Here is a 25,861-nt window from a genome sequence, read left to right on the forward strand (position 1 = left end):
GATTAGGGCCAGTCAAAGACAGTAGTGGGAAGTTGTGCATGGAGTCCGAAGAGATGGGAGAGGCGCTAAATGAATATTTTTTACCAGTATTCGCAAAGGAAAAAGACAATGTTGTCAAACAGGATACTGAAACACAGGCTATTAGACTAGATGGGATTGGGGTTCATAAAGAGGAGGTGTTAGCAATTCTGGAAAGTGTGAAAATAGATAAGTCCCCTGGGCCGGATGAGATTTATCCTAGGATTCTCTGGGAAGCCAGGGAGGAGATTGCGGAGCCTTTGGCTTTGATCTTAATGTCGTCAATATCTACAGGAATAGTGCCAGAAGACTGGAGGATAACAAGTATTTTCCCCTTGTTCAAGAAGGGGAGTAGAGACAACCCTGGTAATTATAGACCAGTGAGCCTTACCTCAGTTGTTGGTAAAGTGTTGGAAAAGGTTTCAAGGGATAGGATTTATAATCATCCAGAAAGGAATAATTTGATTAGGGATAATCAACACCGTTTTGTGAAGGGTAGATCATGCCTCACAAACCTTATTGAGGTCTTTGAGAAGGTGACCAAACAGGTGGATGAGGGCAAAGCGGTTGATGTGGTGTATATGGATTTCAGTAAAGCGTTTGATAAGGTTCCCCACGGTAGGCTATTACAGAAAATTCGGAGGCATGGGATTGAGGGTGGTTTAGCAGTTTGAATCAGAAACTGGCTAGCTGTAAGAAGACAGAGGGTGGTGGTTGATGGGAAATGTTCATCCTGGAGTTCAGTTACTAGTGGTGTACCGCAAGGATCTGTTTTGGGGCCACTGCTATTTGTCATTTTTATGAATGACCTGGATGAGGGCGTAGAAGGATGGGTTAGTAAATTTGCAGATGACATTAAAGTCGGTGGAGTTGTAGATAGTGCAGAAGAATGTTACAGGTTACAGAGGGGCATAGATAAGCTGTAGAGCTGGGCTGAGAGGTGGCAAATGGAGATTAATGCAGAAAGGTGTGAGGTGATTCACTTTGGAAGGAATAAAAGGAATACAGTGTACTGGGCTAATGGTAAGATTCTTGGTAGTGTGGGCGAGCAGAGAGATCTCGGTGTCCATGTGCATAGATCCCTGAAAGTTGCCAACCAGATTGACAGGGTTGTTAAGAAGGAGTACAGTGTGTTAGGTTTTATTGGTAGAGGGATTGAGTTTCAGAGCCATGAGGTCATGTTACAGCTGTACAAAACTCTGGTGCGGCCGCACTTGGAGTATTGTGTACAGTTCTGGTCACTGCATTATAGGAAGGATGTGGAAGAATCGGAAAGGGTGCAGAGGAGATTTACCAGGATGTTGCCTGGTATGGAGGGAAGGTGTTATGAGGAAAAGCTGAGGGACTTGAGGCTGTTTTTGTTAGAGAGAAGGTTAAGAGGTGGCCTAATAGAGACATACAAGATGATCAGAGGATTAGATAGGGTGGACGGTGAGAGCCTTTTTCCTCGGATGGTGATGGTTAGCATGAGGGGACATAGGTTCAAACTGAGGGGTGATAGATATAGGACAGATGTCAGAGGCAAGTTCTTTACTCGGAGAGTAGTAGGGCGTGGAATGCCCTGCCTGCAACAGTAGTAGACTCGCCAACTTTAAGGGCATTTAAATGGTCATTGGATAAATATATGGATGATAATGGAATAGCGTAGGTTAGATGGGCTTCAGTTTGGTTTCACAGGTTGGCGCAACATCAAGGGCCGAAGGGCCTGTACTGCACTGTAATGTTCTATGTTCTATGTTCTAAACCACCCTCAATCCTGTGCCTCTGTACTTTCTGCAATAGCCTACTGTGGGGAACCTTATCAAATACTTTACTGAAATCCATATACACCACATCAACTGCTTTATCCTCATCCACCTGTTTGGTTATCTTGTCAAAGAAATCAGCAAGGTTTGTGAGGCACAAAACCGTGCTGACTATCCTTAATCAAATTATTCCTTTCTAGATGATTATATATCCTATCTCTTATAATCATCTCCAACACTTTACCCTCAACTGAGGTAAGGCTCTCTGGTCTATAATTACCAGGGTTGTCTCTACTCCCCTTCTTGAACAAGGGGACAACATTTGCTATCCTCCAGTCTTCTGGCACTATTCCTGTCGCATAGTTGGACTGAAGGGTCTGTGTCTGTGCTATATGACCGTGTGATTCTATGACAACAAGATCTGGACAATATTCAGGCTAGGGCTGAAAAGTGGCAAGTAATTATTACATCACTGAAATGTCAGACAATAACCATCTGCAATAAGATCTGCAACCTAACCACCTCCCGTTGACATTCAATCAAGTAACCATCACTGAATCTCCCAATTTCAACATCCTGGGGGTGGCCATTGACCAGAAACTAAACTGAGCTTGCCGTATAAATGCAATGGCTAAACGAGTAGGTCAGGGGCTAGGACACTGCAGTGAGTAATACATCACTTAACTTCCTAAAGCCTGTTCACCAACTACAAGGCACAAGTAATGTAATGGAATGCTCCCCACCTGCTTGGATGAATGCAACCCCACTAACACTCAAGAAGCTTGACACCATCCAGAATAAAGGAACCTGCTTGATCACCAAGGAGGCTCAGTAGCTGCAGTGTGTACCGTCTACAAGATGCACTGCAGAAATTCACCAAAGATCCTTAGACAGCACCTTCCAAGCCATGACCAATCCCATTTAGAAGGACGAGGACAGCAGATACATGAGAACATGACCTCCTGCAAGTTTCCCTCCAAAACAGTCACCATCCTGACTTGGAAATCTTTCATCATTCTTTTACTGTTGTGCAATCAAAATCCAGGCATTCTCCCCCCGTGGCATTGTGGTTCTGCTTACAGCACATAGACCACAATGGTTCAAGAAGGAAACTCACCATCACTTTTGCAATGGTTACTCATGATGACCGAGCCAGTGATGCCCTCATTGCATGAATGAATAAAAATCATATGAAGCATTAGCTCACATTCACTCCTAAATATGTGACAGATGGCATTTCATTGTAATTCCAAAACCTGGAAAAGGTCTCACACTGGCAGCTAGCTCTGATTTCATTACTTCCTGAGTGCTTCACAATCTCTAGCATCTTATCCTACAGCACATTCCTCCAGAAGTAAAGACCATTTTTAATTTGACCAAGTTGGTTTCCATAAGGACACAAACAGATGATGACATTCTGGCACTCACCAGCTACATGAAAAATGCTTCCAAAAGAACCTGAAGACAGGCACAGTGTGACCCAACCCCACAGCTGCCAGTGTTACACTGCACTCGGCCTGAAAGCCATCTACGCTGATGACATCTGTTACGTCAGTCAAACTCCATTCTTCTGCTTCCTGGATCAGATCCTTCAAACAATGTTACAAAGTTAACAGACTACTGCAGTACACAGCATCTCACACTGAATGTTAATTTTAAAGGATCCAATGTGTAATTCTAATGCCAACAAAATTACATAAATATATAAGAGTCCAGTCCAAAATGACTGGTAGTGTCCTTCCAGGGACATTGAAGAAAACAGCAGCAAAAGCCAAAACCAGAAACAATCTATGGATCAGTTTGCTGCATTTACGTTGGGTCTTGCTTGCACGAAACTCCAGACCTCAGTATTTTCCCTGTTGTCTTCCCTTGCAGGATATTGTGCATGTATCTGGAGGAAGGTGATCACACACAGATCATATTGACTGACATTCATCTGAATGCGATAAAACACATCATAACTGGAGTCCTCTGCTCAACTTCCCTCCCTTGAAACATCACTCCCCCATATATTCAGTAACTGATGAAAACCATCTGTGTTGCTGTCCTCACTTAGCTCTTTCATGATGACTGCCTGCAGCCCGCCTTCCAGCTCAGTGCCCTATATGGATCCTCCTTCTTTAGAAAGAGCTATTGAGATCATTTGGATCAAGGAATGAGAAACATGGAAAATTACTAACACGTTCCTTGTGACAAATTCCATCCTTTAAATGGCAGGTTTTGAACAACATGGTGAGAGTGGCCCTTGTTAAATAGGTTTAGGACAGGCCAGGGTCACTGTACAATCAACTGCTATCACAGGGGCCTCAATACAATCCCCTTACGTACTAGTGAACATATAAACAAGGCCGCACATCACTGAGGAGAGTCTGTGTTTGGATTAATTGACTTTGAAAAATTGTACAGATACCTGGGTAGGTTTTTTCTAAAAAAAACAGTCAATGAAAAGACATTTGTAGTTTTTCAAGGTTTCTTTGAAATCGTATGACCTGGTATAATTGCTGATCTTGGTTGCTTGCATTTATTTCAGGTAAAACACCTGGGTCTTTTGCAATTGGCTTTTATATTGTCCTGTTTAAAAAGTTATTGAGGCTTGAGTGTTCTGCTTTAGAATTATTTGGGGAGGAAAGCCCACTAAGAATAAAATGCCCAGTTAATATCTCCTGTTTCTGAAGCACCTTAGTGGTAAATTAGCTTGAAATCTGATTGTTCTTTGGAAGAGAGCAACAAAAATAACTTCTCCATTTGTATTTCCTGAGCAAGTTGTGTCTGCCTAGACCCCATAGACAGCAGTGCATGATTAGTGATGACTCCATGAGCAAGACCACAAAATTGACACATTTCATAAAATGCTATGCTTTACCATTGTTTTTAGCAAAAGTAACTATCCTTGGCCAGAAAGTGTTTGTTTTTCTTCTTAAAGACAAAAATGTGTTTCTTCCTCTTTCCCTAAAGTTTAAGTGTGCGTATTTGTGTGCGTGTTTGTGTTTATTTGGGTAAACATTTATATTTTCATTTTACAAATACAAACTGCACTTATTAAACAATTCTTATCATATGGGCTTTGCTTTATAATAAATTGATAATTTTATGTTTATTGAAGAAACCTGGTTGATATCCTTTCATTCCAAGTATAACATAGAGAAAGCGTACGATTGGCCAAATTGGGACTTGGATAAAACATTTTTGAGACTGATGTTGCATGCCTTAGAGCAGTGGGACTAAAGAAACACACTGCCTTCCTCCTATCTCAGTTATAACATACCTTAACCTCTTCACATTAGCAGGCTATCACTTCATGGATTGGTATAGCCTACCTCAAATAAGTAAGACTCGGGGGAACTAACTCTGGCACTTTTTTGAGTCCATTTGCTTTTTTTTATTCATTTATTCATGTTTAAACATTATTCTTAATAATTCTACAGCACTTTTATGTCAATTGCTTTGTCTTCAAATTGTTAATAAAGCTGACTTTTTTAAAAAAGATATAATTTATTAAATCTGTGTACTTTACAAGTTTGTTCTTTATTCTTTATTTTTTAGTCTTTTGTTTTTGATTCTTTCTCAGTTTACTGCTAATCTCATGACCAGTTCCATTCTATGGTCGGTCTCCTTCTTTCCCTGCTACATATGGGTTTCTAGCCAAGGTGTGGGTAGTGATGAGTTTCCAAGCTGATCCCTGCTTCTCCCCAATGGTGAGCCTTACCTCCCAGAGCCTGCTTCATAACAAAGTCCATGATCTTCTCTGATCGCTTTCTGTACCTTCAACTTTGTTGTTACATTCACATTACACAGAATGATCCTTAGAAATTGGGAACCTGAATAAAACACAACAAAACTATTAATATAAGCACTTAATAACATTGAAACCCATGAACTTTTAGAAAATATTTGAAAGTACAAATGATGGAGCTGTTCTGAAACATTTGAGAACACTCTATATGTTATTTTGCAGTTAAATAAAGGGAGAGACTGAGTCACCTATAACAGGAAGGTTCTAACTTAAAGTTTTTACTGAATTAAGCCCTTGGTATCTGCCATTAGTTTCACTTTTGTTCTTAATCCTAACCTCTACATCCGTTGACATCCAGGGTCACCCAGTCTTGATGATAATGGGAACTGCAGATGCTGGAGAATCCAAGATAATAAAGTGTGAAGCTGGATGAACACAGCAGGTCAAGATGAAGGGTCTAGGCCCAAAACGTCAGCTTTTGTGCTCCTGAGATGCTGCTTGGCCTGCTGTGTTCATCCAGCTTCACACTTTGTTATCACCCAGTCTTGGTCCCACCTTTTGTCTTTACGGTAGTGCAGCAAATGTCTTATTAAACATCACTTATGGGACCAGGAGTGTGCTGGCTGATCAACTATTCTGGGTAAGTAAGAGGTTCTCATAAGCAAAGTAAAAGCACACATTAAGTAATAGAAATGTAATGTAGGGGTATACACATCATTATTATACTTTGTTTACAGCACAGACCAGTTAAATAATGATGCAACTTTGCCTTAAATAAAACTTAGCGGCAGAGAGCCTTCTCACTCACACCCTCAACTGACTCCTCGGACATTGCAGTAAATCATGGTATTTGAGGAGAAATTGACTCGAAATTGAATCAACTGTTGATATTTCATGTGGCCATTTGATTGAAAACAAGTATACTTATGTTGAGGTAAATAAATTTAAAAGCTGTAGTCAGAATAATACTCCAAGCTCACAGGGTCCTCTCCCTACCCACTCCTCCCAGTGATGCTGCCTGCCTGGCACAGCGTTCTCTCCTCTGGCCTTTCTAATATAGGAAGGATATTGTTAAATTGGAGAGGGTTCAAAAGAGATTTACCAGGGTGTTGCTGGGAATGGAGGGTTGAGTTATAAGGAGAGGCTGGATAGGCTGGGACTTGTCTCACTGGAGCGTAGGAGGTTGAGGGATGACCTTATAGAAGTTTACAGAATCATGAGGGGTATGGATAAGGCAAATGGAAGGGTTCTTTTTCCTAGATTGGGCAATTTCAAGACTAAGGGGCATATTTTTAAGGTGAGAGGAGAAAGATTTAAAACTGACATGAGGTACTTTTTTTTGTGGTTCCTGCTTGGAATGAAGTTCCACCGGGAGTGGTGGGATATAGGTAAAGTTACAACATTTGAAAGGCATTTAGATAAATACGTGAATAGGAAATGTTTGGAGGCCAGATGGGCCAAAGTCAGGTTGGTGCGGTTAGTTTAGTTTGGGATTACGGTTGGATCAGAGGGTCCCACCATAACTTTGTCTCAATGACTTTGCAGCTGAATTTTCACTGTGGAACGGAAATGTAATTTGGACTATCCTTGGATCCCAAACCTGCATAAGTGTTTCATAACTCAGGAATGCAATGACTAGTTAAATCAGTTGATTTAAATCAGCTGTGGTAACAATGGCAGCAGGCCAAAGTAAGTTCACGTTAGCCAATACTCTGGCTGCCATCCGAGTGCTGTAAGTGGAATTGCAGGCTCACAGAAACATTTCTTGCAACAACCTTTCAGGACAGCATGAAGCTGCCTGGTGGTGTTAAAAGAGGCCCAATGACCTGCAAAAGTCCACAGGTGATCATTGGAAAGAATTGGAAGCAGAGGATTTCCAAAGCCACAGTGACTTTGACTGCTTATAGCAGGGTGTGGTATATTTCAAGGTTTGAGGTCTTTACCAAAGAGGGTGCAGGGCTACGTTTCTATTTTCCGAATAAGTCTGTGACGCACTGATTCTCAGGTAGCTTTGGCTTCAGTAGACCTTATGTTGAGGGTGCAGCTTCCGTGTTGCCCTACCCCTCATTTCTTTTCCTGCCCACCTGGTGCCTGGGGTTTCACTAGTGCAGGTGTTTTTTGCCTTCTCTACTGGGCACACAACCCGAGAGTCAGCTGCAATTTTCCATAATAAAAACTAAAAGAACTGCGAATGCTATAAATCAGGAACAAAAACAAAGTTGCTGGAAAAGCTCAGCAGGTCTGGCAGCATCTGTGGAGGAGAAAACAGGGTTAACGTTTCAGGTCCGGTGACCCTTCCTCAGAACTCAATTTTCCTTATGCTCAGGTGGCAAGTTTAATTCCTTTTTCCCATAATTCATGAAACCATTGATATGCTGTATTCTGCTGCTGAGCATTATGTATAATTTCAGTTCCACTGTGGGAACAAGAGAATGTCAGCTGCATTTACATAGCAAGATATGTCCCAAGGACATGGCAGGTCATTTAACCAATACGAAGGTAATAAATGAGGTTTGTATTAATAAATACTGATTGCTTATTGCAGGGGAAGGCTTTGGTTGTCAGAAGTGATACAGTCACTATATCATCCTGGTTCCAACAGGAGACAGCTAGGACTCTAGAAGAGGAGGCAGTGATGCAGAGGCAATGTCACCGAGGCCCAGGGCAATGCTCTATGGACTTGGCTTCAAGTCACACCACAGCAGACAGTGAAAATTACATTCAGTGAATAAAAATCTATGAATTGAAAGCTAGTCTCAGTCATGGAAATCTTGAAAACTATCTTTGTTTTTTGCTTAAAAATAAATCTGATTCACTAATATCCTTCACTGCAATTTGCTTGTCTCAACTGTCCTCTGAAATGGCTTTGTATGTCACACAGTTCAAGGACAATTAAGGAAAGGCAATGGCCATATCAGAACAAAGAGCTAAAATATCATGTAAAACCACATGGCCCTTTTATGAAATAATACATGCCTAACACAGCTGACCAGTTTATCACAGCCAAGTCCTGGGCGGTGTGTGTCAAGCTGCTGCTAATTGCTTGCTGCCTATTTTCCTGCGTCCCTAACAACTGGGGGTTACTCAAAGATTTTGTGTTCCTTCTGACTCCAAAAAGACAACAAGGTTGTTGCTACAATTCTATCCCCCTTCCTCAATTCTCTCCTCCTGGTGGTCCCCAACTCAATCATCCACCCTGGGCCACCCTATCTCACCACCAACTGATTCCCCGAGTTCTCCCTCTCAGTCACCTCTCCCCTCCTGGGGATCATACTCTCATCGCACCTTTTCCTAACGTGAACTTGTGGGCTTCCTGAGGCTCTGCACACAAGCTGGGAATAGTCAGTCCCCGCATGGCAGTTGGGTCAGGGGATCAGAGTGGGCCTAAAGAAAAATTTATGGCCTCAAAAAGTTAACAATATTTCTCTCCTGGTAGGCAGTTTAGAACTGCTAAGTGAAACAGAACTTCTGCAGCAAGTGGCAATGGTGAGGCAGGGCACTGAGCAGGGTAAATATAAACCAAAGAACTGCAGATGCTGTAAATCAGGAACAAAAACAGAAGTTGCTGGTTAAGCCCAGCAGGTCTAGCAGCACCTGGGGGAAAAAAAAATTAGATTAACATCTGGGGTCTGGTCATCCTTCTTGGAGCTGTACTGAACGAATTTTCATTTTAGCTTTCTACGTGGTGGCCTTTCCTTGATGTGTTGTCTTCGATTGCACTGCATCGACTGACAACTTCTTCAATGGCATCTGAACCTGTGACTTCTGCCACTGTGAATAAGTAAGCACATGGAAATCTACAGCAATGCCACAACAGGGCGGCACGGTGGCTCAGTGGTTAGCCCTGCTGCCTCACAGTGCTGGGGACCTGGGTTCGATTCCACCCTCAGGCGACAGTCTGTGTGGAGTTTGCACATTCTCCCTGTGTCTGCGTGGGTTTCCTCTAGGTGCTCTGGTTTCCCTCCACAGTCTGAAAATATGCAGCTAGGTGGATCGGCAGTGCTAAATTGCCCGTAGTGTTCAGGGTTGTTTAGGTTAGGTGCATTAGACATGGGAAATGCTGGGGTAGGGGAATGGGTCTGGGTGGGATGCTCTTCAGAGTCGTGGTGTGGGCTTGTTGGGACGAATGGCCTCTTTGCACACTGTAGGAATTCTATGGATCTTGTTCACATTCCCTTCCTAGTCACAAACCATCCTGCTTTGCAGTATATACACAAGTTCCTCATTATTGTTGGGTCTAAGTTCTGGAACTCCCTGCATGGTGCACTGTAGCAGTTTCAAAGGGCATTGCTGCAGCAGTTCAGGAACATCACAAAACAAGGGTAATTATTGCTGCTGTTTCTTGCAATGCAGAAATCCTGAGAATGCAGTCAAAACTCTGCACCAAAACCAATAAGACCAGAAAGACTGTAGCTTTCTGGTTGCAATGTGTATGAAATAGAACAAAGATCAGTATAGCACAGGAACAGGCCCTTTGGCCCACCAAGACTGCACTGTCACCTGATGTCTTTCTAAAGAAAAAACCCTTTAGCTCTACACAGTTTGTATCCCTCTATTCCCTGCCTATTCATATGTCAGTCAAGATGCCTCTGAAACACTGTTGTTGTATCTGCATCTACTTATGACCCTCTGCAAAAATCTTGCCTTCTTTAAACATTCTCTCTGTCAATGTCAACTGATCATTGACTTCAGGAAGAAAGGAGGAGGACATGTCTCTAATCTACATCAACAGAACTGAGGTGGAGCGGGTCAAGAGCATCAAGTTTCTGGGAGTGACGATAACCAACCATCTGTCCTGGACCTCCAACTTAGATGCAACAATCAAAAAGGCAAAATAATGCCTCTTCTTCCTCAGACAGCTCAGGAAATTCAACATATCTGTAAGGTCCCTCACCAACTTTCACCGACGCACCATAGAAAGTGTTCTATCTGGGTGCATAACGGCTTAGTCAGAAACTACAGAAGGTAAGAAACTATAGAAAGTAAAAAAAACTACAGAAGGTTGAGTGCACAGCCCAGACCATCACAAAAGCCAACCTCCCATCCATGAACTCCATTTATACTTCTTATTGCTGTAGAAAGGCTGTCAACATCAAAGGCCACCCCCACCGTGGTAATGCGGTCTTTCATTCAGGCAGAAGCTTGAACACATGCACCAACAGGTTCCCTGCCGTTATTAGACTGAACAGACCTCTCAAATTTCAAATCATGTTGATTGTGTTTTGTGCCTTCCTGTGCAGCTGAAACTGTATACGCCTTGCTCTGTCTAAGCACCTACGATCTGTACGCCCTTGTTTGCTATGATCTGACTGTACTGTTCACAAAACAGAACTTTTCACTGTTGTTAGGTACATGTGACTGCAATAAATCAAATCGACTTTCCTCCTTTACCTTAAACCTTTGTCCCCTATGAAGTGACAATTCTACTCTGGGAAATAAAAAGACTCTGACTATCCATTCTGTGAAAGCCTCTCATCATTTTGTGGCTTCTATCAGGTTGCACCTAATGCTTTGACATTCAAGTGAAAATAAAACAAGTTTGTCAAATCTCTCCTCATTGCTAATACCCCCCAAATCAGGCCACATCCTTGTGAACCATTTCTGTGCCCTGTCCAAAGCCCCCACGTCCTTCTGTTAGTGTGACAACCAGAACTATACACAATATTCCGAATGTGGTCTCACTAAAGTTCTATAAAGCTGCAAAATGAGTTGCCAATTTTTATACTCTCTACCCCGACCGATGAAGACAAGCATGTCATACACCTTCTTGATCACCTTATCCCCTTGTGTTGTCACTTTCAAGGAAATGTGGATCTTCACCCCCAGATCCTGCTGTGTGTTGATTCTTCTAAGGGTTCTGCCATTTACTGTATACTTCCCTCCTGTGTTAAATCTGCCAAAATGCATCACCTCATATTTGCCTGGAATAAACTCCATTTGTCTTTTCTTTGGCCAGATCTCCAGCCTATCCATATCCTCTAAGTTCTCTGCCAATCCACCTCACTATCTGCAGCTCCTTCCCTCCAATCTTTGTGTTATCTGCAAGCTTACTAAGCAGGATACCTAAATTCTCCTCTAAATCATTTGGATATATTACAAACAACAGGGGTTCCAGCACTGATCCCTATGGAACACCATTGGTGACTGACCTCCAGTCAGAAAAACACCTTTCCACTTTTAGTCTCTGTCTATGACTATGTGAGTTCTGTATCCATCTAAATGCAGATCCTATAAGACTTTGCCTATTGTATCAGTCTGTCATGAGGGGCTTTGTCAAAGGCCATGCTAAATACGGCCATCTGGGCGGCACGGTGGCTCAGCGGTTAGCAGTGCAGCTTCACAGCACCAGGGACCTGGGTTTGATTCCAGCCTCAGGTGACTGTCTGTGTGGAGTTTGCACATTCTCCTCGTGTCTGTGTGGGTTTCCTCCGGGTGCTCCAGTTTCCTCCCACAGTCCAAAGATGTGCAGGTTAGGTGGATTGGCCATGCTAAATTGCCCATAGTGTTCAGGGGTGTGTGGGTTATAGGGGGATGGGTCTGGATGGTATGCTGCAAGGGGCGGTGTGGACTTGTTGGGCCAAAGGGCCTGTTCCCACTCTGTAGGGAATCTAATCTAATCTAATGTCCATATAAACAACATCTACTATCCTGCCCTCAATCATCTTTGTCATTATTCAAAAAACTCAAGCAAGTTTGTGAGACATGACGGTCCCTGCACAAAGCCAAGCTGTCTATGCAGACATTGAGGTGAAATTTGCTGTGATTTTAAGGTTCAATTAAAAATCCTAGCATGGGTTTTACATTTTTTTGGATTATTATGTCAATTTATGCCAAATTCGAGTTTGGAGATATTCCAATGCAGTGACATGAGAAATTCTCACACTGGGGCTGAAGGTAGACATTGGAGCTGCATCCATCATGGAAACCTCAAACCTGAAAAATCTGAAATTTACTGCATTAAACTGGTCATTTTAATTGACTAAATGTTACACTCTTGCTCTTAATTCTGCAATAACAGTTTGAATTTGAGCTAGTTTGGTGAATTATAGCAATATGATGGTAAGTTCCTATCCTAAAAGAACTCATTTAACACCAAGACATGCGGTTAAAACATTTATCCATTCACTTTTCGTTCCTTTAGTCTATTATTTATCTCTGCCGTCCGCCCCATTCTCTACATTTTCTGCTGCCCCATTCTCTGTCCTTCATTCATACTCCAAATATGGGGAAAGTGTCAAACATTATTACAAAACCAACCAACAAATCTACATTTTTCTGATATTAAGATGGGTTTTTTAAAATTTAAAATGACATTTTGTTGGTTACAGTTGCAGGCAGTGTAAAACTTGGTGCATGTGAGGTAGACTGCATGGTTTTATTCATTCATGGGATGTGGGTCACATTGGCTAACTCTACTTGCCTTGAACTGAAGGTCTTGCTGGGCTATTTCTGGGGCAGTTAAGAGCCAATCAGATTGCTATGAATCTGGAATTGCATGTAGGACTGCTCAGATAAGGATAAAGCACTCCTGGCTCTGTGGATTACCAATCCATGACAATACCACGACACCAACACATCCTCCTATTTTGCGCCTATATTCCTAAACTGTGCCACCTTAGAAAGCATCACTCAATTCGTTAAGTCTTCTAACCACAGCAGGAATGTTTGCCGATGTTTGCACAACGCGTATCACCATCCACAACTCCTCAGGTATTGAAGCAGTTCATATCCAAATACAGTAAAAACTGCACAATATCTAAGTTTGAGCTAACAAGTGGCATGCAACTTCTTGCACCACTCAAATGTCAGCTCCTACAGGAGACAATCCATCTTCCATCCCTTGACATTCAGTGGTGTTACCATCACTGAATTCCCCACTGTCAACATCCTTGGGGTTATCATTGACCAGAAAGTCAACAGGACTTGCCATATAAATACAGTGGCTATAAGAGCAAGCAAACAGCTAGGAATGCTGCAGCAAGAAACTCTCCTCCTGACTCCCCAAAGCCTGTCCACCATCTACAAGGCACAAGTCAGGAGTGTGATGGAATACTCCCCACTTGCCTGGATGAGTGCAGCTCCAGCAACACTCAAGAAGCGTGACACCATCCAGGACAAAGCAGCCTCTTGATTGGCACCACATTAACAAGCATCCACTCCCTCCACCACCCACACTCAGTAGCAGCAGTGTGTACTATCTATAAGACGCACTGCAGAAATTCACTAAACGTCCTCAGAGAGCACTTTCCAAACCTACGACCACTTCCATCTAGAAAAACAAGGGCAGGAGATACACGGGAACACCACCCCCTGCAAGTTCCGTTCAGGCAGCACACCATCCTGACTTGGAAATATATTGTCATTTCTTCAGTGTCGCTTGGTCAAAATCATGGAATTTCCTCTCTAACGACAGGGTCAACCTACAGCACACGGGCCTCAGTGGTTCAAAAAGGCTGCTCACCCCCATCTTCTCAAGGGGCAACTAGGGACAGTAAATGCTGGCCCAGCTAGTGATGCTCATGTCCTTCAAGTGAACTTTAAAAAAATCCTGCATTTCATAAACACTGCAGTCAGGATCCTTCCAGTTTTATTGATCATGGTGTAGAGTTTTTTTTTAAAGGCTGCATTCTCAAGATTTGAGCATTGCTAGAAAGGGCAATGTTTATTGCTCTTGACAGAGTAATACTTTACCACCTGCCTTAGATGTTGCAGCCACATACTTCAATACTGCTACAGTGCTGGAGGTGAGGATCTCCAGGAAACTGACGTGCAACAATGACACAACAGTCTAAATAGTCAGCCAAGAACTTACAGCTTACTGAATTTTCTGTTACATTAACGGGCCGAACATCCATAGGCCCTGAAGTCAAGTATAATTTCTGATGTATTTTCCATGGGTGAATCCCATGCCAGAAGCTGTAATGTATAAAATATAAATTCAGTGATCGGTGAGAGTTACAACATGATAATTTAGGATTTTATATATACACATCCTTTTTTTTAAAGTAATTTGTTTTTCTAATCAATCTGTTCACAGATGTTATTACACACCTCTGGTGCTGGTGGCACTTGGATCTGGGCCTCCAGTCCAGTGGTAGTGACACTACCACTGTGCCACAAGATGAGGTTTTTATGAAGTTGGCTCCAGACCTGAAATTTTATCCCCTCATTGACAAGGCCCAAACAATTGCATGGTCCTTTGTAGATGATCCAGGATTTCTAAAAAGGTAAATTCACCAAAGTCCCATTCTATGATTAGAGAGAGATAGCCCATTGGTGAGTTTAACCCGAGGGTCACCAAGCCTCAGGTGAGGTTGAGAAAGTTAACCTCAGCCAGTACAGGAATAGGGCCTGTGCTGTTGTTTTCTTACTGCATTGTAAACCAGCTTGCCAGCTAAGTGAGACAAAATACCTCCAAAGGAGTACTCTAATAGTGCTGTGCATGTTTTTGTTATTATCTGCAAAAGGCCCATTGCTCCTATCCCTATAGGTAACAAGGATTTGGCATGTTGTCAGGGTGAAACAGTTGGGAAAACTACGGCTGTGTCTTTGGCTCAGCACTCCGTGAATCCAACATTGTATCCATTACTTCCATCTCTGAAACATCACTCAATGTGACACCTGCTTTAGTTCCTCCTCTGCTAAAAACTTTACCCAGTTTTGGTCACCTTGGAGGCTTTTAAAAACTCATATTAATACAGCAGCTATTGTTGTGAAAAAGAGTCTGTCTCTGTCCAATGTTTTCCCGTCTCTGACAATCTTCTCCGTGATGTCTGAGATGAAACATTGTTATTTCGCCAGAAGATTGGGCCACAGAAATTTTCTCAGGCAGTATCATTGCATTCAGCAATGACACTGTCCAGAAGATTTGGACCAGGAGTTTTCTTCAACTGAATCTATACACACATTGCACATGTTCTATGAGTTGAATAATAAATATTTCGCAGCTATTAATAATCAAATCCACACCTTGTCTTTTCTAATATTAAATCACTTTTCAAGGTTACATGTACATTCAGAATTAAACATCAATTCACAGAGCAGAGGAAGTCAATGTCAAAGTAATGTATTTATGATTTTATAATCATGAGTGGTTTTGTGGGCAATATTTCAGTATCTAGGAAACTACAATTAACATATATCCACATAAACTACAGAACTGAGTAATTAATCTGAGAAATAAGCTCCAATTTTTAAGGATCTAACAACATTGGACTAAGTTGTTACTGAGTATTTTTGGTCCAGAAATTTCATAACCTTGGCAATTATTATAAGACAAACATTGAAATGGATCAATGAAACAATTTACTGTATTGTATCTAGCAGGATTTTAGAATGCTGGCACAACATCTGCCAGGAGTTCTGTACACATTTACAAAGCTGGAAAATTATTCAATTTTTTAAAACTATCATTGGCACACTAATGTCCTTCCCATTATTTCGACGTTGCAATTTACATTTCTTACATTTGTTTTGTTCTGCTTTTGCCTTCCTACTTCCTTCTTCCACTGTCAATCTCCATCAATCTACTTGGCTACACTTTGCGCTCTATTTCAGCCTCTCTCTGTCTCTGGTTGCATCAATATTTCTGTACACTGCAGTGGCTCCTTTCAGTATCTCTCCATCTCTGTATATGTGCCTACTGTACCTACCTGTGTCTATGTCTCTTTCTCCACCTCTTCATTGGACTGTTATTTATCTGCTGTGGTTTATCTGTTCCATCACTCACAATTCCTTCTCTGTTTCTCCACTTTGTCCTTTCTCCTCTGGAACATTAACCTTATACTTTTCAGCTTAAGCCTGGATATTGTCCAGTATGTGAGGAGTCTCGAATGGTGCTGAACATTATGCAATTATTGGTGAATATCCTAACTACTAGAGTCATAAAGTCATACAATGTGGAAACAGACCCTTCAGTCCGACTAGTCCATACCAACCATGTTCCCAAACTGAACTAGTCCCACTTGCCTGAATTTGACCCATATCCCTCCAAATCTTTCCCATTCATGGACCTGTCCAAATGTCTTTTAAACATTGTAACTGTACCAGCATTCACCACTTCCTCTGGCAGCTCATTCCACACATGAACCAGACCTTATGATGGTGGGAGGGTCATTGAGGAACAAGTTTTGGCCAGGGAGACTTCTGGAAATAATGTTCTGGAGCTGAGATGGCTAACCTCCAACAACCACAATAATTTTCCTTTGTGCCAGGAATTACTGCAGTTAGCAGAGAGTTGGCTCACTGGTTTTCATTGACACTAGTTTTGCCAGGGCTCCTTATGGATAGTTGGTTGAATGCTGCCTTGATGTCAAAGGAATCACACGAACTCCACTTCTGGAATTCAGCTCTTTTGTCCATGTTTAGACAAGATTGTGGGCGGCACGGTGGCTCAGTGGTTAGCACTGCAGCCTCACAGCGCCAGGGACCTTGGTTCGATTCCAGCCCTCGGATGACTGTCTGTGTGGAGTTTGCACATTCTCCGCGTGTCTGCGTGGGTTTCCTCTGGGTGCTCCAGTTTTCTCCCACAGTCCAAAGATGTGCAGGCTAGGTGGATTGGCCGTGCTAAATTACCCGTAGTGTTCGGGGATGTGTGGGTTATAGGGGAATGGGTCTGTGTGGGATGCTTCAAGGGGCGGTGTGGACTTGTTGGGCCAAAGGGCCTGTTTCCACACTGTATGGAATCCAATCTAAAAAAACAGATTGTAATAAGGCCAGGAGCTGAGTAGTCCTGGTTGAAATCAATTGGTGCATTGTGTATCAGTGAACAAGTTATTCCTTTCTTAGTGCCATTTGATGTCACTTTTAAAGACATCTTCAATTACTTCTGCTGAGGATAGAGAGAAGACTAATGTGGCAGTTATTTGCCACGCTGGGTTTGTCTTGCATTTTCAGACAGAGCATACTGGGCTATTTTCCATATTATCGGGAAGATGCCAGCATTGTAGCTTTACCGAAGCACCTTGGCTAAGGCACAGCTAGTTCCGGAGCAGTGCTATTGCTGGAATGTTGTCAGGGCCAAATGCATTTGCAATATATAAAGCCTTTAACCATTTCTTGACATCACATTGAGAGAGAATCAAATTGGTTGAAGACTGGAGGAAGCTGAGATGGATCAGTCACTTGGCACTTCTGGGTGAAGATAGATGCAAGTGATTTAGCTGCTGTCTGCACTTTGAGTACTGAGCTCTGTCATTATTAGTGATGGTGATATTTTTGGACCCTCTTCTTCCAGTGAGTTGTTTATTTGTCCAGTACCATTCACAAAAGATGTGGCAAGGCTGTACAGCTAAGATCCAATCAGTTGTTGCTTTTCAGACTGGAGGCCTGTGACCAGCGGTGTGCCACAAGGATCAGTGTTGAATCCACTGCTTTTCCTCATTTATGTAAATGATGTGGATGTGAACACAGGACTTATGGTTAGTAAGTTTTCAGATGAAACTAAAATTGGAGGTGTAGCGGACAATGAAGAAGGTTACCTCAGAGTGAAACAGCACCTTGATCAGATGGGCCAAAGGGCTGAGGAGTGGCAGATGGAGTTTAAGTTAGATAAATGTGAGGTACTGCATTGTGGAAAGGCAAATCAGGACAGGACTTATACACTTAATAGTAGGGTCCTGGGGAGTGTTGCTGAACAAAGAGACCTTGGAATGCAGGTTCATTGTTCCTTGGAAGTGGAGTTACAGGTAAATAGGATAGTGAAGATGGCATGTGGTATGCTTGCCTTTATTGGTCAGTGCATTGAGTATTGGAGTTAGGAGGTCATGTGTGACTGTATAGGGCATTGGTTAGGCTAATTTTGGAATATTGCGTGCAATTCTAGTCTCCCTTCAATAGTAAGGGTGTTGCAAAACTAGAAAGGGTTCAGAAAAGATATAGAAGAATTTTGCCGGGATTGGAGGGTTTGAGCTGTAGGGAGGGGCTGAATAGATTGGGGCTATTTTCGACTAGAGCGTTGGAAGGTGAGGAGTGACTTTACAGAAGTTTGTAAAATTATGAGGGGCATGGATAGGGTGAATAAACAATGTCCTCTCCAAGGCAAAGGTTAAAGATGAGAGGGGAAAGATATAAATAGGACTTAAGAGACGGCTCTTTCACACAGAGGGTGATGCATGTAGGGAACGAGCTGCCAGAGGAAGTGGTGGAGGCTGGTACAATTACATTTAAAAAGCATCTGGGTGGGTATATGAATAGGAATGGTTTAGAGGGATATGGGCCTAATACTGGCAAATGGATTTATATAGGATATCAGGTTACCATGGATGAGTTGGGCCAAAGGATCTGTTTCCATGCTGTACGTCTCTGGGACTCTGTGCCTGAAGGATTGATTAGTCTTGCCTATTGCATGCTGCCTCTGGGTTGGCATTGAAGTCATCCTGGGTGTCACTCCACTGGGTTGCCACCTCATTTTTAGATGTACCTGGTGCTGCTCCTGGCATGCCACCTGCACCCTTCATTGAACCAGGGCTGATCTCCCAGATTGATGGTAATCGTAAAAGTGGGATATACTAGGCCATGTTGTGACTGAACACAATGCTGGTGCACAGTACCATATGGATCCCCAGTTTTGAATTGTGACACCTGTACTATTTAATACACCAGTAGTGCCACACAACACAATTGACCAGGTACTGTAACACAATCATATTACTACTACTGTCTTGAGCAGAAAGCCGGAAACAGCCCTGACAGCAGTCAGGAAAGGCTGTAGGGTAGCCCCTTGACTATTTGCAATCTACCTGCAAGCGCTTATACATCTCAAAGGTCAGCTGCCCTCTAGTGGCACAATTAAATACTGTCTGGATGAAAATCTCTAACTTCAGTTGCCTCAGTCCGAATATTAAACTGACCACCATAAGTAGGTGATCTACAGCTTGTACCTTACAGTGCTGTTATTCCAATAGATTTGTAAACCATTCCTGATCTCTTCAATTCTGCATCCAAGAAACTTGAACATGTCCTTGAACGCTGCCAAAACAAAACATACATTAACCTACTCCCAATAAATTAATTATTCCACTTCTCACCAACTAGCCTAGATCAGCTGTGTAACAAGAGTTTGCCAACAAAGACCTCCACGAGTTAACAAAAATCCTAGTGTACAGGGCAGGAGCTGTTACCACATGCCCGTACCACAGTGAGACAAAAGAAATTCCACCAGCAACGCTTTCGCTACATCCTCTGGAGTAATTACAATTCAGAATGTTTACTTTAATGAGGTCAGAATTAAGAGCAGTGAGAAAACAATAGTCATCTTCCTCTGCTCTCCTTGGTAGAGTGATGGTGTCTATAATAAAAGGTTTAAATTATCTCTATTATATTTCTCCCAGAGGAAAAGAGTTGGTAGACAAGGGAATTCCTTAGTGGTACCAGCACCTCTGGGAAAGAGGATCATAAATTCCACTAGAAATATATGTCCAGATCCTCAGATCAGGATTAGAAACACTACCTCTGATCTTAATGTGACAAAAATATACACATTTATCTTTGTCTGACTTTTATGAGCGATCTTCTGATGGGCAATCACTTAGACATGACTCAACACAGAACCCCTTGGAGGGAGGGAGCAACACAAAAAAATCAGGCCAGAAGTCACATTCCCCTTTTCTGACATTATCTGATTTATCCTGGTAAGTAAAGAGGTTAAACATCCTAATGTTTCTTTGAACTTGCTCTGATCCAGCTGACCAGTTCAAAGACTACACTAAAAGTTGAATTTTATCCTTTTCTGATATTAAGATCAAGGTGCTGATGAAGAGTCATTGGACTCAAAACATTAACTCTGCTTTCTCCCCATACATGCTGCCAGACCTGCTGAATTTTGCCAGCAATTTCTGCTTTTGTTTAAGATGAAGGCGACAGAGAGGGAGATAAGTCCAAACTTAATTTATATATCATACGAACTGTGAGTTCCTGCCTGCACATTGTACTGAACTGGCCTTAGAGACAACCTGAGTATCATTTTGGGATTATTCTGTCTGCTGGAAGGTCATGAAAAATAGCAAAAGCCTTCAGGCTAGATTTATTTTGTTGTCTGGTTACTTGAATAAGAAGCAGAGACTAAACTGCTCGCACATTGCTGAGTTTCACAATATATTGAACAAAGTAGCTGGGGACAGGATTGAAGGTCACAGAATTTGTCTAGACAGGGATGATCAAACATGCCACAGGACACGGTCTAGTAACTGTACAGAAAAGCAGAGAGGAATATTATCTGCATGGAGCAGCCAACTGGGACGTTGCACATTTTACCTCTGTCCTTCGTAAAGGAGCTTTACAAGTTAGAGAAAGAAAAGGAAATGTCTAATTGTTAGTCAAATAGAATTACAGAGACCTCACAGAAAAAGGCCATTCAACTTCTCTATCCTGATTTTCGGGAGGAATGATTTTTAAGCTCCTCTACCCGAACTTTCTCCCATCAAAATATTTTCTATGCCTTCCGAACTTCCTGTGCATATTTCACTTCCACTTAGATGCATTTCTTTTAATTGTTCATTAAAATATGAGCAAGCAGTCTCCCCAAATTCACTTCAGGAGATGGATAGAGGTTTCCCAGTTTTTCCTGGACCGGCCTCAAGACTTTTCTGTCTCATTGAGGGGCAGCTTGGCTCACTGAGGGTTGGGGGAGAGTTTCGCCCATTTACTGAATGGTGGGTTAGGTGCTCCTGTTATCTTTTGTGGGATTGGATAAGGCTTGTTGGATTCTTTGAAAGCTAAAGGAGAACATTGTCTCGCATGACATGTAGTTTGGAATTTGTGATAGAATAGGCTATATGTTGTCCATTGAAGGAAGAGGTTTGATGGATCAAACATTTGTCCTTGTCCAATAATAATCTTTAAACAATAGAAGCAAAGTCTCAAATGTCCATTTCAGCTTTTTTTAGCAAATGTACCGAAGAGCTACTGAGCACACAGTTGCTATAGTTCCCATTACGCCAGGCAGAACAGATAAATGTTAAATGCTAAAATGCAGGGGAATTGGGATGAAGGGCCATGAGGTCATGCTGCAGCTCTATAAAACCCTGGTTAGACCACACTTGGAATATTGTGTTCAGTTCTGGTCACCTCATTTCAGGAAAGATGTGGAAGCTTTAGAGAGAGTGCAGAGGAGATTTAACAAGATGCTGCCTGGACTGGAGGGCAGGTCTTATGAGGAAAGGTTGAGAGAGCTTGGGTTTTTTTTCATTGGAGTGAAGAAGGATGCGAGGTGACTGATAGAGGTGCACAAGATGATGAGAGGCATAGATAGAGTGGATAGTCAGAGACTTTTTCCCCAAGGTGGAAATGACTATTATTGGGAGGAATAATTTTAAGGTGATCAGAGGAAGGTATAGGGGAGATGTCGGAGGTAGGTTCTTCACACAGAGAGTAGTGGGCATGTGGAATGTGCTGCTGGCAGTGGTAGTGGAGTCAGATATTATAGAGACATTTAAGCGACTTTTGGATAGGCACATGGAGGATAGTAAAATGTAGGGTATGCAGTGTAGATGGATCCCAGTAGGATAATAGGTCAGCACAACATCGTGGGCCAAAGGGCCTGTACTGTGCTGTACTGTTCTATGTTCTAAATGAGTTTAAGAGGAATATAAACAGTATCTAATCTCCTAAATTGACTTGCTGCATTCATATTTGTTTCAGCAAAAACTCGTACCTGAATGGTTTTTCCTTCAATTTTAAAAAGTACATTTTTCTGGAAGATTGCCATTAGCCATCACTAAGAAAGGATGTGACTGTGTTGGAGGCAGTTCAGAGAAGGTTTACTGTGATCATACCTGGAATAAGGCATTTATCTTTTGAGGAAAGATTGAAAAGGCTAGCCTTATAGTAGCTGGAGTGAGAGTTATTCAGCCTACCCCATGACTGAGCAAACACTTCAATGCCTTATACTTACTTCATCTCCATCATCCTCTCATGAAATAAAGAACAGCAGATGCTGGAGATCTGAAACACATATAGGGGGCCTCAGAAATGTCCGCCTTTCTCCTCAAATGAGGATTCCCTACTACAATGGTTGATTAACCCTAAGCCATGTCATACCTATATCCTGCACTTCTCCCCTCATCCCTTCTTTTCCCTCTCACAACAATGATAGTGTACTGCTGGTCCTCATTTTCCAACCCACTAGACTGAGCATGCATAGCCCTCTGTTATAGAGAACTACACAGGTTTACAAACGTCTGAGCAAGATAATTTCTCTTCATCTTACAGACTCCCTAACCAGGGAAAACGTCTTACCTACATAGAACATAGGACATAGAACATTACAGCACAGTACAGGCCCTTCAGCCCTCAATGTTGTGCCAACCTGTCATACCGATCTCAAGCCCATCTAACCTACACTATTCCATATATGTCCATATGCTTGTCCAATGACGACTTAAATGTACCTAAAGTTGGCCAATCTACTACTGTTGCAGGCAAAGCGTTCCATTCCCTTACTACTCTCTGAGTAAAGAAACTACCTCTGACATCTGTCCTATGTCTTTCACCCCTCAATTTGAAGCTATGCCCCCTCGTGCTCGCCGTCACCATCCTAGGAAAAAGGCTCTCCCTATCCACCCTATCTAACCCTCTGATTATTTTATATGTTTCAATTAAGTCACCTCTCAACCTTCTTCTCTCTAATGAAAACAGCCTCAAGTCTCTCAGCCTTTCCTCGTAAGACCTTCCCTCCATACCAGGCAACATCCTAGTAAATCTCCTCTGCACCCTTTCCAAAGCTTCCACATCCTTCTTATAATGCGGTGACCAGAACTGTACGCAATACTCCAAGTGCGGCCGCACCAGAGTTTTGTACAGCTTCACCATAACCTCTTGGTTCCGGAACTCGATCCCTCTATTAATAAAAGCTAAAACACTGTTTGCCTTCTTAACAGCCCTGTCAACCTGGGTGGCAACTTTCAAGGATCTGTGTACATGGACACCGAGATCTCTCTGTTCATCTACACTGCTAAGAATCTTACCATTAGCCCTGTACTTTGCCTTCCAGTTACTCCTACCAAAGTGCATCACCTCACACTTGTCCTACCAAAGTGCATCACCTCACACTTGTCCTACCAAAGTGCATCACCTCACACTTGTCCTACCAAAGTGCATCACCTCACACTTGTCCTACCAAAGTGCATCACCTCACACTTGCACAACTACCCTGTCTATCCCTAACTGCTTGAGCCTCGGCTTTTGGGAGATTTCTTATATATTCCTCAGTGAGGACAGACACAAAGTATTCATTGTATTGCTCTGCTACTTCTCTATTCTGCTTTATAAGTTCTCCTATCTACTCTTAACTGGAGCCACATTTGTTTTAGCCAGACATTTCCTTTTGATGCTCTGGATTGAGAGTGAAGCACATTGCTGTGGGTCTGGAGTCACCTGTAGGCCAGGCTGGGTAAGGACTGCTGGTACCTCTCCCTGAAGAACATTTGTAAACCAGAAATGTTTTGATAACAATTCAGTAACTATGGCCACCATTAGGTTAGATTTTTATTCCAGATTTCTTTTTAATTGAATTCAAATTTCACCAACTCCATGTTGAAGTTTGAAACTATGTTTCCAGAACTTTACAGAATCACCAAAAATGTTATGATGCAGCAGGAGGCAATTTGGCTCATTATGTCTTCATTGGCTGTTCAAATGAGCATCATTACCTGTTCCAATTTCTTGTCTTTATCCTCTACCCTGGCATATTATTTCCTTCCAAAAAACCATCAAGTAACCCTTTGAAAGCCTCAAATAAGCCTACCTCCACAACACTTCCTGCCTTAGGTCTGGATTGCTAGTCCATTAGCACTGGGCCAACACCTCTCCTTAATTAAAAAATATAAAATTCAGAGAAGGTGATGTGACCTGCTTAACACACACAGCAAACAAAACTGATGGACAAGAGAGAGTAACACGCTCCAAGAAAGAACAGCTAAAATGCAAGACATGATCCAACAAAGTTATGCAAAATTATCGATGAAAATGTGTGGGGTAAACAGACACTGAATTATGAAGCACTGTCAGCAGGAAGATACCATCAGCAATACATTATCAAAGAATGTCAGCTACTCTGATAGTTTTTAAACATCAGCTTTATACAGTCTGATATAAATATAGAAGTGCTGCTTCCTTAAATAACGAAAATAGCAGGAACAACAAGTACATTGAAAGAATGTGGGGCATGAATTCACTGCAAGAACATAATAGAAACAGAACTCCTAAGTGCCTTGACATTTGAAAAGATACAAATATGTAATCAAAATCCTGTTCAAGTAACTTGTATTAACACACCACCTTGCAGATACTGAATTACAACACTCAAAGACTATTATGTTGCCAAATGTAGCCTTAAGTTTTACTGTTGGTCTGCATTTGGCAGAGCAACTGACAGAGTAGTTCCCATGAGCTGAATTTAATACAGTCCCTCACTCTGCTGGAGTAGGTTGGCGGCTGGGGAGGGGATGGCGTGGACCGGCATGTTCCATAAAAATGGCATCATCTACTAATACTGTTCCCGATTCCAATTTGCTGCCACATCCTAAGTAGACTGGAATCCAGGATTGCTGTTGGAAGCCTTCCCTATTTAGATCAACTGAAGCCTTTATACAGCCAATTGATGGCCATGTAGGAACCTCCTCCCACTGCTCCTGGGACTTAACCCATGGGGGAACGAGCCCATGCCAAGTGTGGAACCAGCAACACTTATTGGGCTGGTGGCCGTTGAAGGTGAAGTGGGGGCTGGCATTGTGGATGTCCCATATCCATCAGAAACAGTCTCCAAGCTCTTCAGATCCCTCAGGTGTAATCTCCTGAGCTCCTGAATGATGTAGGCAATGACAAACCAGTTGGTAAAGCATGACAACAAAAACTGGACGCTCAACGTCAAGAGAAAACTGTCCAATTTTCCACCCAAGGTTTAAACGAGGAAAGGCTGAGGGACTTGAGGCTGTCTTCATTAGAGAGAAGAAGGTTGAGAGGTGACTTAATTGAAACATATAAAATAATCAGAGGGTTAGATAGGGTGGATAGGGAGAGCCTTTTTCCTAGGATGGTGACGGCGAACACAAGGGGACATAGCTTTAAATTGAGGGGTGGAAGATATAGGACAGATGTCAGAGGTAGTTTCTTTACTCAGAGAGTAGCAAGGAAATGGAACGCTTTGCCTGCAATGGTAGTAGATTCGCCAACTTTAGGTACATTTAAGTCGTCATTGGACAAGCATATGGACGTACATGGAATAGTGTAGGTTAGATGGGCTTGAGATCGGTATGACAGGTCGGCACAACATCGAGGGCCGAAGGGCCTGTACTGTGCTGTAATGTTCTATGCTCTATGTTCTAAACAGTGAGATGAGAATTTCATGAGTGGGCGGTGAGAGATGTTT

At 42.3% G+C, this 25,861-nt stretch overlaps 1 protein-coding gene across 1 annotated transcript in view; it reads right to left on the bottom strand.

Annotated features, from left to right (window-relative positions):
• The window catches only part of LOC125465379 (complexin-1), a 185,471-nt gene that overhangs the window by 117,953 nt on the left and 41,657 nt on the right, over positions 1 to 25,861 (bottom strand). The window contains exon 2 of the mRNA XM_048559232.1: positions 5,470 to 5,581. Within this exon, the coding sequence (XP_048415189.1) occupies positions 5,470 to 5,500 (31 nt within the window). The 5' untranslated portion in view covers positions 5,501 to 5,581. The remainder of the gene's footprint in view (positions 1 to 5,469; positions 5,582 to 25,861) is intronic.

Source organism: Stegostoma tigrinum, chromosome 1 (assembly GCF_030684315.1).
Source record: "Stegostoma tigrinum isolate sSteTig4 chromosome 1, sSteTig4.hap1, whole genome shotgun sequence".
Lineage (NCBI taxonomy): Eukaryota > Metazoa > Chordata > Chondrichthyes > Orectolobiformes > Stegostomatidae > Stegostoma > Stegostoma tigrinum.